Source organism: Nomascus leucogenys, chromosome X (assembly GCF_006542625.1).
Source record: "Nomascus leucogenys isolate Asia chromosome X, Asia_NLE_v1, whole genome shotgun sequence".
In the NCBI taxonomy this organism is placed as follows: Eukaryota; Metazoa; Chordata; class Mammalia; order Primates; family Hylobatidae; genus Nomascus; species Nomascus leucogenys.
The window spans coordinates 140,013,402-140,032,230 of record NC_044406.1 but is presented as its reverse complement, the minus strand read 5'-3'; the positions used below and the strand labels follow the sequence as shown (position 1 = coordinate 140,032,230).

The 18,829-nt window shown below is 39.4% G+C and overlaps 1 protein-coding gene across 3 annotated transcripts in view; it reads right to left on the bottom strand.

Annotated features, from left to right (window-relative positions):
• The window catches only part of BRCC3 (BRCA1/BRCA2-containing complex subunit 3), a 52,894-nt gene that overhangs the window by 25,103 nt on the left and 8,962 nt on the right, over nucleotides 1–18,829 (bottom strand). For all 3 annotated transcript variants that reach the window (XM_003279335.4, XM_012499045.2, XM_030806813.1), the window contains exons 6-7: nucleotides 8,968–9,056; nucleotides 7,489–7,544 (exon numbers count right to left, since the gene is read on the bottom strand). In XM_003279335.4, the coding sequence (XP_003279383.2) occupies nucleotides 7,489–7,544; nucleotides 8,968–9,056 (145 nt within the window). The remainder of the gene's footprint in view (nucleotides 1–7,488; nucleotides 7,545–8,967; nucleotides 9,057–18,829) is intronic.

Here is an 18,829-nt window from a genome sequence, read left to right as displayed (position 1 = left end):
GTTCTAGGTAACAGAGGAAATATTTTAAAAATCCATAAGGCTGATACCACACAGGCCACAATCAGTTACCATAATGTAGAGTTAAAAATTAACATACTAGTCCCTCCCTCAAATCTAAACAACTGGAAATTTCAAAATTTTAAATTTTTAAATGCACTTCTATATAACCCTTGGGTTGAAGAGAAAATAAAAATGGAAAGTACAAATTATTTACAAGTAAACAAACAAAAAACATCAGAACTACCTTACTACATATACATCAAAACCTGTGGGCCCAGAGTGAAGAGGAAAATTTATGACCTCAAATGTATTTATTAGAAAACCAGGAAGATAGAAAATAAACCTGGTTTTCACCTCAAGAATTTAGAACAATACAACAATAAAATGCAAAGAAAATAGAATAAATTAATAAAGAGAAATGCAGAATTTTTTTAAAAGGCTAAGAAACTGAGTTGTAAATAATGCTGCTATGAACATGGGTGCACAACTATCTCTTAGAGATCCTGCTTCCTCTTTTTTTGTTTTTGAGACGGAGTTTCACTCTGGCGCCATCTCGGCTCACTGCAAGCTCCGCCTCCCGAGTTCACGCCTTTCTCCTGCCTCAGCCTCCCCAGTAGCTGGGACCACAGGCGTCTGCCACCACGCCCAGCCAATTTTTTGTAGTTTTGGTAGAGATGGGGTTTCACCGTGTTAACCAGGATGGAGAGACCTTGCTTTCAATTCATTTGGGTATATACCAAAAAGTGGAACTGCTGAATCATATGGTAGCAATATTCTTGATTTGAGAAACTACCATACCATTTTCCACAGTGGCTGTACCATTTTACATTTCTACCAACAGTGTATAAGGGTTCCAATTTCTCCATGTCTTTGCCAATACTTATTTTCTGGTTTTTTTAAAACACCTTTTTGAGATACTGATTTCAATTTTATTGGATATACTCCTGGAAATAGGATTGCTGATTCATATGACAGTTCTATTTTTTGTTTTTTGAGTAATCTCTATACTGTTTTCTATCTTTGACTTTTTGATAATAGCCATCCTAACTCATTATGGTTTTGATTTGCATTTCTCGGATTAGTGATGTTGAGTACCTCTACATGTACTTATTGGCCATTTATATGTCTTCTTTGGAAAAATGTCTATTCAGGATCTTTGCCCATTTATAAATTATATTATTTGGGTTTTTTGCTATTGAGCTATGTGAATTCTTTATATATTTTGGATATCAGCCCCTTTATCAGATATATGGGTTACAAATATTTTTCTCCCCTTCCGTAGGTTGCCTTCCCATTTTGTTCAGTTTCTTTTGCTGTGCACACGTTTTAGTTTGATGTAGTCCCACCCGCCTATTTTTTCCTTTGTTGCCTGTGCTTTTGGAGTCGTATTCATAAAATCTTTGCCAAGACCAATGTCAAGGAGCATTTCCTCTGCTTTCCACTAGTAGTTTTACACTTTCAGGTCTTTAAGTCTTTAATTCATTTTCAGTTTAATTTTGTATATATGTGTGATAAGGATCCACTTTCATTCCTTTGCATGTGGGTATCTTGTTTCCCCAACACCATTTATTGAAGAGACTATCCTTTTCCCGTTGAATATTCCTGACATCTTTGTTGACAGTTAGTTGACTGCGTAAGCATGGGTTTATTTCTGGGCTCTCTATTGTCCTATTAGTCTATGTGTCTATTTTTATGCCAGTACCATATTGCATTGATTATTATAGCTTTATAATATACTGTGAAATCACATAGTGTGATTTCTCCAGCTTTGTTCTTCTTTCTCAAGATTGCTTTGGCTATTCAGGAACTTTTGTAGTTTCATATGAATTTTATGATTTTATTTCTATTTCTGTGAAAAATGTTATTGGAATTTTGATAGGGATTGCATTGGATCTGTAGATGACATTGGGTAGTAGTGTGTGGGAAGTAATGTCTCATTTTGGTTTTTATTTGCATTTCCCTAAAGACTAATGATTTGGGGCAATTTTTCACGTGTTTATTGACCACTCGTATATCTTCCTTGGAAAAACGTCCATTCAAATCCTTTTACACATTTTTTAAAATTTAGGTGAAATTCACATAACATAAAATTAACCATTTTAAAGTGAACAATTCAGCGGCATTTAGTACCTTCACAATATTGTGCAACCACCACCTCTATCTGATTCAGAAACATTTTCATCACTCCAAAATAAAATCCCGTACCTATTAAACAGTTACTCCACATTCTTCCTTCCCACCAGCCCAGGATAACACCAATCTGCTTTCTGTCTCTGTGGATTTAGCTATTCTGGATACTTCCTATAAGTGAAATCATACAATATGTGACTTTTTGTGTGGCTTCTTTCACTTATGTTTTCAAATTCTTTCAGATTGTAGCATGTTTCTATACTTTGTTTCTTTTTTATGAATAATATTTGATTGAATGGATATACAGTCATGCACTAGTTATTGATGGAGATGCATCCTGAGAAATGCATCGTTAGGCAACTTCATTGTCATGCAAACATCATACAGTGTACTTATACCAAACAAGATGGTACAGCCTACTACATGCCCAGGCTATATGGTATCACCTATTGCTCCTGTGCTATAAACCTATACAGCATGTTACCATATGGAATACCATAGGCAGCTGTAACACAATGACAACTATTTGTGTATCTAAACACAGAAAAGGTACAGTAGAAATACAGAATAAAAGACCAAAAAAAAGTACACCTGTATAGGGCACTTACCGTGAATGGAGTTTGCAGGACCGAAAGTTGCTCTGGGTGAGTAATTGAGTGAGTGGTGAGGGAATGTTAAAGCCTAAGATATTACTGTACACTACTGGAGACTTTATAACACTGAACACTTAGGATACACTATATTTAAAATTGTTTCTTTCTTGGCTGGGCACGGTGGCTCATGCCTATAATCCCAGCGCTTTGGGAGGCCAAGGTGGGTGGATCACCTTAGGTCAGGAGTTCAAGACCATCCTGGCCAACATGGTGAAATTCCATCTCTACTAAAAATACAAAAATTAGCCAGGCGTGGCAGCGCACGCCTGTAATCCCAGCTACTTGGGAGGCTAAGGCAGGAGAATTGCTTGAATCCGGGAGGCGGAGGTTGCAGTGAGCCTAGATCCTGCCATTGCACTCCAGTCTGGGTGACAAGAGCAAAACTCCATCTCAAAAAATAAATAAATAAAAATAAAAACAAAATTTTTTCTTTCTTCAATAATTAACCTTAGCTTACTGTAACTCTTTTACTTTATAAACTTTTTAATATTTTGAATCTGATAACACTTAGCTTAAAACACACTATACAGCTATATAAAATACTCTCATTCTTTATATTCTTATTCTATAAGAATCAACATTACACTCAAAGAAAATGACCATTGGAGCACTGTGGAATTCATATTTTCAGATTAGGGATGCTCAACCAGTAAGTATAATGCAAATATTCTAAAATCTTAAAAAATCTAAAATCTGAAAGTATTTCATATAAAGGATACTCAATCTGTATTTGCTTTAAAGTCTTTATCACACAATTCCTACATGGGTGTCAGCTCAGTGTTGGCAACTGTTAATGTCCTTTTCTATGCAAGTTGAAATTTTCTCAGTTCTTCACATACCAAGTAATTCTGAATTGGATTCCCAGTATTTGGAATATTATGTTGACACACTGGGTCTTGTTTATATTCTATGGAGAATGTTGTTACTTTTGTTTTAGCACACAATCCACCTAGTTAGGTTCAGGTTCAATTTTCCACAGCCTTCTGTAGGCAGCGGTTCTAATTTTTCAGAGCCTTTGTAGCGTTCTTAGGATCATACCTGCATGTGCACCACCTAGTGGTCAGTATAGGATCTATGCGGTGGTCTATTGGTTAATTCTGTTCTAAATTATGCTAATTAGGATCAGATCCATGCATGCATTGCTCAAGTATTAGCCCAGAAATTTATGAAGTTGCTTTATCATGTTCCTCCCTTTATGTGATTTCTTGGACCCCTCTTGTTCCTCCTACCAGAAACGAGACTCTAGCTACTCTCTTGTGTTCCTCCATGATTTGGCCTGTGTATACACCAAATGTTTAATAACCAAGCTTTCATTCTTTTATCAAAATAATAATAATAATAATCATTATCATTTGAGGAAGTAACAGCAGCATCAAGAATTCTTCTAATTAATCGTTAATAGTGATAATAATAATAATGATAAACTGTCTGGGAGGAAGTATGACAGCAATTGCTAAGACTGGTGTCCCAGAGCAAGATATCTCAGGTCTAGCACAGAGTGATACCTGAACAAAAGAGCTGGCTCCCAACCTATTCACCGTAAAGTGAAGCCTCATATTGACAAGCCAAGGCCACAAAAAATGAGCTACCACTTCACTTTTTGTTGCTTTATTCTTAAAAAGGGATAGACAAGAAAGATTTTAAAAATTAAACAAAAAAAATTATCAGAGGAAACAGATAACTGTAAAAAACAGAAGGCAATCTAAGATTTCACTATCATATCAATAAAATAAAAAAGGATGCTGTGAAATGGGAGTAACCACCAAATGTAGAAAAAACTCTTGAAAATTAAAAATGTAAAATTGCCAAAATAAAAGAGTTGGAAGATAAAATTTTAAACATCCGAAACTAGAACAAAATAAAAGAGACAGAAAATATGAGTAAAAAGAAAGAGTCATTAGGTCAATTTAGGACCTTTAACTTGTGACTGATAAGAGTTCTAGAAAGAGAAAGGGAAAAAAACGGGGAGGAATTATCAAAGAATAGAGAAAAGGATATGATATCTCTGTCCTATTAACTTAGGGGGAAAAGGAAGGAGAGAGCTATGAGAGAGGAAGCTGGTGATGCATCTCCTTCTGCTAGGACTTCAAGTCCATGAGACAGGATTACATTGGATAAATTAAGGAGAACACTGGCCATGAGAACAAGGACTCCTACACTGACTACTATAACCAGCATGAGACCAGCAAGCCTCCTTTCCTTACAGTGTAGATTTATTTAAGTCATCTTCCCAATACTTCTGATGCCATCTTAGAGTGAATATGGGGAGTAACGGAAGTAACCGAAGGAATGAGAAGTCATTCCCCAAAGACCAATATAAACTAGAAGAAACTGTTTAAATTATGGAATTGGACTGAGTTACAAATAAGATTTCCTCTCTCCAGGAACTAGGTAGGTTGTGGATTGCTGAAAGACAAGCACTTTCTGATTGACGTGCACAGCAGTTTGAATAAAATATCCACATTCTAACTATATCATAGTTAGAAAATCACAGAAAATTTCACATCAAGAATAAAGAGAGATACCTAAAAGCTGTCAGAGAGAGAGGGGAAAAAATGCCCTACAAAGGCTTATCATCAGTAACATTGGATGTTTAAAAACAATGCCTTCAAAGTTATGAGGGGGAAAATTTCCACTTCGAATTCTTTATCTAGTAAGGTTATTAATTAAGAATAAAAACATTTCAGACAAGCAGAACTCAGAAAGTTTAGCTCAAATACACACCATTCTTAGGAAGTTACTAGAGAGTCTTTTCCAGCAAAATGACACAGTGAACCAAGAAAGATAACATAAAATCCAGATCACAATGGATCCAACCCAGGAGAATAATGAAGGAAAGTCCCAGGATGTCAGCTGTGCAGTAGGCCTAGAGAAGATACCAGATCAGGGTAAGAGGATAGTGGGTTTCAAGGGAGCAATTATAGGAAAAGCAAGGATTCCAAATATTTTAATATTACTTCTGAGGATGTAGAGCTCTGGGAGATGATAAAGGCAGAAAAATAAGGGGAAAAAGCCACTCAAAACCCCATGTAAAAAACAAAAAGCTATATAAGAAAGGAAGTGGAATCATAGTACACTACACTGCTTGGTTGTACAGAGAATAATCTTTACATAATAATAACAATATAAACACTTTATTTTCTACTCTCAGAATCAACCATAGACAACTGTGAAAATATAAATGCTTAGGGTAAAACTACAAGTAACAGCAGGGAGCCAAAAAATATTGTCTACTATCAATTGTTAATAGAATAAATAAGCAAACTTTAAGATTAGAAAAGTAACCAACAGAAGAACAAAAAATAGTAACATAACTACATTGAGGAGAATGGAGATGGGGTAGTATAAGTGAGCTAAATCCTCATTTGTGAGAGCAATGTAACACAATAATAAATAAGAATAGAAAATATCCAAAATTGGTAAATCAAGAAAGAACATCATAAGTATATTATTTAGAGATATCAAAGTAACAGAACTAAAAGGAAAATTAGGAGAAAGAAGTGGTTCCATCTGAGGAGTGAAACTATTTATTATAAGCCCTTCTGTACCATTCAATATTTTTATGCATATGCATGTATTAGTGTGGTGAAAATTTTAAAAATTAATATTTATTGACTAGGTATTTATCTATTTCTCTTCCACATCTTTACACAAATCATAGCATACTGTTCTTCTACCCTGCATTTTCCATTTAACAAAATATCTTGGAGATATTTGTGTATTACTACCAAGCTTCCTCGCTTTTTTTTTAACGGCTGCATTTTATTCCATTATATGAATGTATTATAATTTATTTAATCAGTTCTGTACTGATGAGTATCTGTTTTTTCCCAATTCTTTGACATTTCAAACAATGCTACAATAATAAATTGATAAATATTATAAGAAAAAAGGTAATACAGTATTTGCTTCTATCTCCCAATTAGACAATGAATGAACATGGCATATAGTAGGTACTCAATTAAGATTTGCTATGGCCGGGTGCAGTGGCTGACACCTGTAATCCCAGTATTTTGGGAGGCCGAGGCAGACGGATCACCTGAGGTCAGGAGTTCGAGACCATCCTGGCCAACATGGTGAAACCCCGTCTCTATTAAAAATACAAAAATTAGCCACACGTGGTGGTACATGCCTGTAGTCCCAGCTACTCAGGAGGCTGAGGCAGGAGAAATGCATGAACCCGGGAGGTGGAGGTTACACTGAGCCGAGATCACACCACTGCACCCCAGCCTGGGTGACAGAGTGAGACTCTGTCTCAAAAAAAAAAAAAAAAAAGATTTGCTAATTTAGATTGAACTGGATTTCAATAAGGAAATGGATCTATGCAAACATTTAAATCAAGTTTATGACACAGCAAAGACAAGAATCTATACAAATCTAGTACTCTGCATGTTCAGTCTTTGATTTATGATTTACCAGAGACAGGAAAAATAGTTACGATAAGTTTACAAAAGGAAACGTCAGGCAGGACTGTGGTGATGTAATGACAGTGAAGAGGCTGCTCATATGACCCTAGCTTCCTAGGTCCCCAATATCCAAGCTGCTAAAGAGATTCTAACTCATCATAGAGCTGTAAATGAGTATAAACAAAAAGGCAGAGTTCTTAGTGTCTTACCAGTGAAAGGAATAAAATGAAACAAAACAATAAATTCCCTGAATTGGAGATTAGCCCTCCAATACACACATAAGTCCCTCTCATACTTACTCTGAACTCTTTTGGGCCTGTATGGATTGGAAGCAAGTGTAGAGTACCCGGCCAGTCTATCAAAGGAAAAAAGAAAGAAAGAAATATCACACAAAGAAAGATTAATATTGAGAAAGACCCCAAAGGTCCCTCTAGAAGCAGAAGGTTAAAAGAGATTCCAAAGATGGAATATGCCATAAATTAATTTCTATAAAAAGGATCATATGCTCAGTCAACATAAGATGGTCACAACCAAACATCTGCTCATGTAACAGCAGGGAATTGTTAACAAACACAAGAACCAGGAACCTAAGAACCTGAACATTCAAACTGCCATCCTGAAAGCTGACAAACTTATTCAACAACTACTTAAGATGACAATAAATAAATAAATGCATGATGACAAGGTTGAAAGCATTTCAAATGATGTATAAAGTTCAAGGTACTGAACTTTAGTGTTTCTGGAAAACTGATTTTATGAAAAATATTCATTATTAACACAGATTCTGAGAATATAACTAATGCACTAAATAAGACACTATTGGTATTCTTAGCAGAATTCATACCTACAATGTTAAGTAGTAATTTTCTTTTTGTTTGAACCGACACATATTATAACCTCTTGACATGAACATAAAATTCAAACAGAATTCAAATAAAGAATGGCAAGACTGGCCACTGATCAAACTGTTTAACCTCTCCGACCTTCAGTTTGTTCATTCATAAAATGGGAATAATACTCCTTCTGGGGTTTGTCAGGGTTACAGCATATTTACGTAAAGCACCTAATAAGTACATGCCATACAGTAGGTGATAAATGGTAGCTGTTACTATTAGTAGCCATCAAACTATATTCAGCATCCAACCACTTCTCATTATCTTCACTCTTACCACCATGAGCAAACCTCCATCATCTCTTGTCTAGATTACAGCAATATCTTCCTAACAGGTTTCACTGATGCCACGGATTCCACCCCCACCCTCTGCCCACTGTTCGGTCTACACAGAAGCCAGAGAGATCCCATTAAAACATAAAGTCATCCTCCAGTGACTTCCCAAGTCAGAGTCAAATCCAAGGCCTTACAAGATCTGGACCCTGCTTAGGACAACTAAATGAGTTATCATTCAAACTGGGACACTTCCAAGAGGGAAGGACACTAGGATAATAGGGTAAAACTGGGACTGACAGAGGCAAACTGGGATGTATGGTCATGGTCTTCCTCACTCTGCTGCAGCCACACCAACTTCCTTGATGTTTCCTGAACATGCCACACTCACCTTAGGGTCTTTGCACTGCCTATTTCCTCTGCCTGGAACGTTCTTTCCCCAAGAAATCCACAAGATTTGTTCCCTCACCTTCTTCAGGTCCTGACTCAATGACCCTTTTCATTGAAACCTTTCCTGGCCATCCTATTAAAATTGCAAAGAGATTTTTCTCTACTCTGTGTATACACACACACACAGACCACACACACACACACACACACACACACACAATACCTTTGTGTTCTTATCTTCTATGAAACAGGAAAAAATAAGTCCTACAAAGCCTTGATCCATCATCTGGTACATGGCTTGTGTGCGAACATCTGAAAACAAATGAAAATTTAAAAATCTTCGGTCAATAAGCTGTGTCTCACAGACTTAAAGATTTAAAGATAACAGCGATATATAATCTTCCTAGGATTCATACTGTACAGGCAAAACAGGAATATATCCTAAGGACAATGTCAAAGTAAAAATGTTTTGCTAGCTTAGGGTAATACTATCGAAAGTCTGCCATTAAATAATAAAACTTATTAATAACTCTAACCTGCCTAGCCCAAGAGTAGCTCTGCTATGGAATATGGTATAGAAAGAGAAATTAAAAATTTCAGTTACCCCAAAACTTGATAATTTCCTCCATGGAGAGTCAAAGAAAGGGTTTGGAAGGAGAGAAAGTATTTCCTAGAAAAAGCCTTTTGATGGACAGCTTCTAGGAAAGTGAACATATTTATTAGGCTTGCTACTAAAGAATAGAAGTGTGGAACAATTACAGAGGAAGCCATTGTATGGAAGTGATATAAATTCAACATTCCAGAGAGTAGAAACCCCTCCTATATGGTTACTTGATTTTTTTCTTAATTCTGCTTGATATGGTTACTGAACTTTTGAAAAGAGATAATAAACAGGCACCAAATAACAACATTAGAAAGGATTAAAATATTAAATGCCAAAAACGGCTGGGCGTGGTGGCTCATGCCTGTAATCCTAGCACTTTGGGAGGCCGAGGCAGGCGGATCACCTTAGGTCGGGAGTTTGGAACCAGCCTGACCAACATGGAGAAACCCCTTCTCTACTAAAAATTCAAAATTAGCTGGGTGTGATGGTGCATGCCTGTAATCCCAGCTACTTGGGAGGCTGAGGCTGGAGAATCGCTTGAACCTGGGAGGCAGAGGTTGCAGTGAGCCGAGATCATGCCATTGCACTCCAGCCTGGGCAACGAGAGCAAAACTCCGTCTCAAAAAAAAAAAAGCCAAAAACTAAACAGAGGCTAAATTTAGTCTTCAGACCATTGTTTATAAAGGATACAAAAGATCAGGTGTCACAATGAAACACTGCAGATTACAGTTTTGCCCAATGGCTTACATTCACTTAGTTTGGCAATCTGTTCTTCAACATTCTTTGTGTGTATACCTTTTTGATCTGGATTTTGACTTCTCCCCAATGTCCTCCCAAGTAAAGACTGAGACCAAACAGTACCCCGCAATGAGTACAAAGGAAATTGGCTGAAAATATTGCTAAAAGTACATAGCATTGTAAAAATGGTCTCTGTACTGCTATATGACCTTGGTAAAATTATTGGTTCTGTTAAGCCTATTTCCTTATCAGTTAAATGAGAATAAACATCATCCATTCTCTCATAGGGTTTTGTAATTTTTAAATTGCAAAATTTTTAAGACACATCAAAGGTACTTCATAAGCATTACTTCCATTCAATTTTATCTACAACCCAAACTGCTTTTTGTCAAGCTCACCAATGATTTATTCTTGGTCTTCAATTTACCTGATCTCAGCTGATCACTGCCTTCTTGAAACACTGTCTTCACTTTGCCTCACGTTCCCACTCTTCCTACTTGTCTTTAACTTCCTGTCTCCGTTGCCGGATCCTTCTCATCTTCCCACTCCAAATATTGGTGTGGCCCAGGCTCAGTAGTTCAGTCCTTTTATCTATCTACCCTTACTCTTTGGGGGATTTCATCTAGTTTTGTGGCTTCAAATCTACACCAGCCACTCCCAACTCCTGCCCAACAAACTCTAGTCCCAGAAATCCAGAACCATAGATCTAAGTTGTCGTCTGACAGTTCAACTTGGTTGTCTTAAAACAATGCTACTGAGAGTATGTCTCACGTAAGCTCAGTACCTCCACCCTGGCGCCTGCCAAAGCGAGCCGACCCTGCCCGTCCACTGGCTACCAAGAGTCCCCGACCTTGGGCCCCCAGAGGCTCAGACTGGCCTCGGTCACCCCCCCGGGGGAGACCCTCGTACTCCCATCTTCCCCCGTGGGAAGGCGTATTCTTCTCGCCGGCGAAGCTTCTCCGGGTGGGATCATTCTGGCACCCCGTCCTAATGGATGTACCCCGTCTGAGCATTGTCTACCCCTTGGGAGACCACTTGAGCTCCGAGGGACCCACTCCAGCCACCGCTGCCTACGAGGAGCTGTCATCCTATGGACACTCATTCTCATCTCAGCAGCCTCGGACCCTGCACCACTCACCCTTGCCGACCTCGGCATCTACTCAGAAATTCTCTCAGGCATTCTGCTTCCCATCCAAACACAACGCTATCTACCTCTGCTGGCCACCTCTCAGCCTTTCCTGCTCTCTAAGTGAAAAGCCCATTGGTGCCCTCAGAACAGCCAAAGACTTACTTCAGAAGCCTCCAACAGAGGTATGAGATGCTTTAATGACATCGGAGCATTAGCCTGGCCATCTTTGGGATATAATGGATAAGAACAGCTGCTGCTTGCTATATGTTTTTGACGATCAGCTATATAAAGTGGAGTGAACCTTCAGAGCCAATTATTTGACCAACACTAGGGCAATTCGAGAACAGGGATGGGGTGCTTTGCAAGAGGCTGCCTGGTTTGAATACGCGACTGCCCAGTCCTGCTTTGAGGAAGCCGAGAGATTGGGAACGCCTTTACTCTGCTTTTTAAGAGCTTTAATCCAGTTCTTACACAAGGATCCACCAGATGGCGCTGTGAGCAGGGGCTTCTCCTGGTTTCCTAAAGAAAGGGCCGGCCAGGCGCGGTGGCTCACGCCTGTAATCCCAGCACTTTGGGAGGCCAAGGCGGGCAGATCACCTGAGGTCATGAGTTTGAGACCAGCCTAGCCAATGTGGTGAAACCCCCCCTCTCTACTCAAAATGGAAAAAAAAATTAGCTGGGCGTGGTGGCGCACGCCTGTAATCCCAGCTACTTGGGAGGCTGAGACAGGAGAATCGCTTGAGCCCAGGAGACGGCGGTTGCAGTGACCTGAGATGGCGCCATTGCACTCCAGCCTGGGCAAGGAAGGGAGGGAGGGAGGGACAGAGGGAGGGAGGGAGGGAGGGACAGAGGGAGGAAGGGAGGGTGGGCGGGCAGGTGGGGTTCTCTACAAGACTGGGTACACAATGTGGACATGGCGTGCATGTTGCTGTGAAAAGCCACTCTGGACACTGTGCTTTCTCTCGGACATGCCTTCTGACCAGATATGGCCTCCTTAAAGGATGCAGATGCCACTGTGATCAGCATGAAGTTTCCCAATGGGGCGGCTGTTAGCTTGGATATCAGCCAGCACCGGACAGACAGCTGTGACCACAGACGGGACGTTCATGATTCCCAAGGTGTGTTGCAGATGAATAATCAGAATTCCTTGGGCATGACCAGGCAGGGTATGTCCTATCCCTCTGCTCCCAGACCCAGGCTGGCCGCTACCAAAACTCATATCGAGAGCGCTTCAGACATTTTGTCTGAAGAACCCTTAAAGGGAAAGAACCTCCTGAAATCACCAAAGAGCAGTTCCTCAGAGTCATTCAGGTAGCTGTCATGGCAAAGCAGTCCTGGGGGAACCAGGCAGCCATGGACCTACCCAGCAAATTGGTAAAGATCTCCGTGGTCAAGAGAGAAACTCTGTAAACCGCCCCAAGGCTCAAGCCAAGACCCTGCTTGAGATCCGATTGCCTGTTTCACTTCTCCCTGTTACTGAGAGAGGGAGGTGGAACTTTCTGGTGACATTATCCTCACCGGAAATAAAGAAAGGAAAGCAATAGGAAACCATGTATGTTTCATTACTGGTGTAACCAAACTCTTCAGGATGTGACTTCAGACCCAGGAATAAAAAGTTGGAGGTCCCTTATCTGTTTTCTGTTGAACTCAGGCCTGGTACATGAGAGATGCTCTTTTGGTCAGAGTTTCCTCTGGTTGGGTCTCTCAGGAAGAAAGCAGGTTAGGGACTGGACCACATAAACTGACCTGGAAACCAGTGGATTCAGCTTTTCTGTATGGCAAGTAAGGCAGAGGGCTGGTTAAGCTGTAAGTTAGACTAAATGTCACATGCACTGGGCCTCTTTGTGGGCAATTACACAGGTATTTAAGAAACAGTTTTCTTGAAGAATCTGTAATTTTGTGCACAGTGATATTACACAGCACCATTCCTAAGAAATATGATGAAATAACCATATGTAGTATTAAAAACCCATTTTATTATTCTTGCCTGAAATAGACATTCTCTTTTAATGTCAGTGGAGGAATGAACTGAAACTGCTTTCCCCCCAAGGGGACGTGGAAACATTTCAGAAATAGGCCTTCTCATTTCCTTTTAGGAGCTACGTGGCGAAAATGTTCCTGTGAAGTAGCAGACCTGCTCTGAATCCAGCCTATCTTTCCAAAATTACATGTGGAGGCCACTGGAAATGTTCTTAGCCTTAGCCTCCGGAGTAGCTGGAAATACATGCATGCATCACCACACCTGGCTAATTAAAAACAAAATTTAAGAGACAGAGGCTCGCCATCTTGCCCAGGATGGACTTGAACTCCCAGGCTGAAGCAATCCTCCCACCTCAGTCTCCCAAAGTGCTGCAATTACAGGCAGGAGCCACTACACCTGGCCTATCCTACTTTAAAAAAACTTTTTGGGGCCGGGCGCGGTGGCTCACGCCTGTAATCCCAGCACTTTGGGAGGCCGAGGCGGGCGGATCACGAGGTCAGGAGATCGAGACCATCCTGGCTAACATGGTGAAACCCCGTCTCTACTAAAAATGCAAAAAATTAGCCAGGCGTGGTGGCAGGTGCCTGTAGTCCCAGCTACTCGGGAGGCTGAGGCAGGAGAATGGCGCGAACCTGGGAGGTGGAGCTTGCAGTGAGCTGAGATCGTGCCACTGCACTCCAGCCTGGGCGACAGAGCCAGACTCTGTCTCAAAAAAAAAAAAAAAAAAAAAACTTTTTAAACAAAGATATTAGAACTCACCTTAGTGCTAGAAAAAAAAATTGAGCAGATCTTAAAATGAGGAACATAACTACAGGTACATGTCTCCTTGGATAAGCATTTACAAGTAAAATAAAATGAATATAAGAATAACTTCTACAAACAGTACCAAGTCTTGAGAGATTTATGAAATAGTCCGCACTATTTAAATCACTTATTTTTCTTTTGCAAACGTGTACCGTATAGGTAAAATTCAGGTACGTTAAGTGTGTGTATGACGTAACTGAACTGTATCTCTTTCCCCATCGCCAAACCTATGTTTCCTCCTCCACTTCCTACTTCCATGAATACGATTCCCACTTGTTCAATCAAAGTGAGATGCTGTAGAAATCCTAGGCTCTAGACTCATATAAACTCAATTCAGATACTGGCTCTGCTACTTACTAGCCATCTGGTTTTGGACTGGGTATTTCAGCTCTGACTGTCAGCTTAGTTTGTTCCCCCAAAAGTCACACACTCCTCGTGATTAGCTGGGAAGTATTTCAATAAGTAGAGAGTACCTGACAGTGTCAATGTTTTATAAGATGGGATTTTAAAATGGTCACTAGATTTTCAACATGGATACCATTGATGACTCTAGCAAGATCCACTTATAATAGAAGCCAAACTAGAGTGTTTTTGTTGTTTTCCTCAATGTGAAGTATGAACATATTTGAAAGCTCCATGAAGGCAGGGACCATGTTTCTCTCTCATTCATTATCTTCAGCACTTTGACACATGGTAGACACTCAAATTTGTTGGAAGAAATAATGATGGGAAGAATCCAGTATAGTGGAAAAGTATGTAGATGTGTAAAAAAGAGGGGCAAAAAAACAGTGTAAGGTTCTTGAGAATGTAGGAGGCAAAGATAAAATAGGAGGGAAAAAGGGAGGAGAGGCACAGTGACAAGTACGTGAATCAAGAGAAACAGATGAAATTCCTTTCTAATGGTTCCTGTTTTCTCTATTAAAGTGGGAAGCAATGTTAGATAACATTGCTGAATGTGAAGGCAGAAATGGGGAATTCAGAGGTTTGAAAATGAAAGGGTTTGCCTTTGCAGAAAGTAGGAGCATACTGATCAGAGATATCATGGAACATGCACAGCTTCCCAATTTTGGAATTGGCTTTGCAGATATTATTGCAAATTGGCATGGGCAAGTCCTCGGTATCTGTTCAACAAATGGACAGGCTGAGAAGAGGCTTGTTATCACCTCTTCCCATTTGACTCACATTTGTTAATTCTGCCTCATCAGTGGCATGAAAATGTTAGTGTCAGGCAGAGAAATCACACACGTCCTGATGGGAGACGCTGAGACAGGCCTAGCACCACATGACAAAAGTGCATAACCTGAATCTAGTCATAAGTAAACAGCAGACAAAGTCAAATGGAGCAACATTCCATCTCCTAAAATGTCTATGTCATGAAAGAGGAAAAAAAGTCTAAGGAGCTGGTCCAGAGGAAAGGAGACTAAAGTGACATGAAGGCTAAATGCCATGCATGATCTGAGATTGGATCCTGGATTGGAAAGAAAAAACTGCCATAAAGGACAATATTGAGTTAACTGGCAAAATGTGAATAAGTTCCGTGTAGTTTGCACAATATGATCGCATTTATTAAATGTGCTTATTTTGACAATTGCACTGTGGTTATGTAAATAAATACCCTTGATCTTGAGAAATACACAATGAAGTATTTAAATGTAAAGGAGCATCATGTCTGCAACTCACTCTCAAATAGCATGTGTGCACATGTGCATGTGTGTATGTTGGAGAGGGAGGGAGAATATGATAAAGCAAGTGCAACCAAAGGTTAACAATTGTTGCATCTGGTTCTTCATACTATTCTTGAAATTTTTCTGTAAGAATAAAATTCTTTTAAGATGAAATTTTAAAGTCTTTGTGTGTGTGCTTGTCCTACCTCACCCTTGCTTTTGTTCACTGTCCCCCCACCCTCCACTGCCAACCTCAACCCAACGCCAACTCACTTTATGTTCTTTTGAAGGAATGAATACATTCTGAAAGTGGGTCATCAAGTTCTTCTATTTCAACTAGTTTCCATTCCTTACATGTAAAACTTTATCCTGTGTACATGTACGTTGCTATGGTAGGGCACATAATTCAGCCTCATTAGAGTTTCCTTAGTTACTACGCCTTTTGTTATAGAATGAATGACCTATCTTCTCTCACTTACCCTTTAGCTGATGATGGCTGCTCTTTATTTTCCCCACACAGCTTAACCTAGCTTGTTAGTTTTTGTTCAAGTCTTTAGGTTTGCAGCTTGTCTTTAATAACATCTTATTCTTCCTTTTTCCTAATCCCAAGGCTTCTATTTTTATAGGTGCTTCCCCTGTTTATATTTACAAGTACAAATGTTCTATATGGACTATATCTCATTTCTTCTTTATCACGTTACTCACTGTTTTCCCTTTAGTACTCTGTTTTCCCCCCAACAAAATCATTAAGGTCTAGGACAGCAGGAGCCATGACTTTATTATTCCTGAAGAATCATTTTATGGAATGATCCCTTTAAATTATGTTCAAAACAGTGTTACCTAGCCCACTGGAACTTAACCTAATTGCACTAATTACCTTATAAAAAGCACTGAAATGGTCAAATCACTCTCCCTCACCAACTAAAATTATACCTTTCCTTTAACAGAAAAAAAGATTTCACTTTCTCACTTGTCATTCTTTACCACAGCTTGGAATTCTTTTCCTATTAAAGGTAGTTTTTATTCATTGCTCACTTTTTCTGAGGTTTGCAATGCAATACAATGCCTCTGTTAGACTCAATTCTTTTTTTCCCATTTATTTACTTTCTTAAATATTAGTTTTAATTGACAAATCATAATTGCATACATTTATAAGGTACTACTTCTTAAAAGGCTGTTTGGAGATAAGTGTGAATGCCAGCTCAGTTGAGCAATTATTTTTCTTTAATTGTACCCATAGTTCCATTACTGTACTTTTTCTTTTTTTTGAGACAGAATCTCGCTCTGTCACCCTGGTTGGAGTGCAGTGGTACAATCTCAGCTCACTGCAACCTCCATCTCCCAGGTTCAAGTGAATTCTCCTGCCTTAGCCTCCCCAGTAACTTGGATTACAGGCACCCGCCACCATGCCTGGCTAATTTTTACATTTTTAACAGAAACAGGGTTTCACCTTGTTGGCCAGGCGGGTCTCCAACTCCTGACCTTAAGTGATCTGCCTACCTCATCCTGCCAAAGTGCTGGGAGTACAGGCGTGAGCCACTATGCCCGGCCTGTAAATATTTTTGAGATCTCAGGTGACAGACCTGACGTGTCCTCATTGTTAATCCTTTCAATATTGTCTGCCCTTCAGTATAGATATTTCATATACTCTCTCCATGTCCTTGAGAGTTTTAAAAATAAATGCTTTGGCGTCTTTTATTGTTCATTTTATAGGTGAACAGCTACCATGGTAAGTGTGGAACAAGGTGTCGTATACATGATTTTCATACACTACTCTTAACTCTGAGACTATGTTCTTTTCTGACAGAGAGGAAACTAGAGAGGCACAGACAAGTTAAAATATTTTCTCGGCCGGGCAAATTTGGGGCCGGGCGCGGTGGCTCACGCTTGTAATCCCAGCACTTTGGGAGGCCGAGGCGGGCGGATCATGAGGTCAGGAGATTGAGACCACGGTGAAACCCCGTCTCTACTAAAAATACAAAAAAATTAGCCGGGCGTGGTGGCGGGCGCCTGTAGTCCCAGCTACTCGGAGAGGCTGAGGCAGGAGAATGGCGTGAACCCGGGAGGCGGAGCTTGCAGTGAGCCGAGATCTCGCCACTGCACTCCAGCCTGGGCGACACAGCGAGACTCCGTCTCAAAAAAAAAAAAAACAAAAAAAAAATTTTCTCAACTAGTAAGTGACTGAAACAAGATGCTAACAGAGACCTAGTCTCCAACTAAATCAAAGCTGGTATTCAAAGCATATTCTAATACTTGTTCAGGTAGGATCTCTATACTCTGGACTCCAAATCTATTTTGTCTTGAATTATTTGCACATGGCTCCTTAATCATTTCATAATTTAGAGTTGATTTTTTTCAGGTACTTTCTGCAATATCCCTTTTTTTTCCTAACTGCTATAAAGATTGAAATGTTCTCACTACTGTTACTGCTGCATTACAAACTCCTACCTGGGTTCTTGTTTAATGGCTCAGATCTTCTCCCCTGAGAGAATTATTCTCTGAACTCTGAAACTTTCTGGGTGCTCTGCTTCAGATACTTATAAGGTATTTTTCCTTAAATTCGTAGGGAATTTCTTTTTACCACCAAATTTTATGTATTTATTTCCCACTGTAACTTATTACTATAGTGAAAATAATTGTTCAGTAATATATGTGTCAAACTTTTCTTCATTAGTGGCTGATCCCACTACCATGGTAAAAATTTTAGGCCAATCTGATTTCAGTGTTGACAATGACAGGAAAACAAATCAGACACTGAATTTTTTCAGTGACATTAAGGCTTTACAGGAATATATTAATAGTTATAAAAACAACTTTATTGGGACATCAGTGAGCCAATTAAAAATCTGAATAAGGTCTGTAATTTAAGTAATAGTATTATATGAATGTTAATTTCCCAATTTTTATAAATGTACCATGGTTATGTAAGAGAATTTCTTTGTGTTTAGGAAATTCATAGTGAAGAGTAGGGGTAAAAGGTACCATGTCTGCAACTTAATCTAATACTTCAAGAAAAAATTATCTTCAGACACACACGTATATACATATATGTAAAAGAGAATGATACAGCAAACGTTGCCAAATGTTAAAATTTGGCAAATCTGGGAGAAGGTAGATCTGTCATCTCCCTTATTCTAAATCAGTATTTAACTGAGGGTGTTCAAC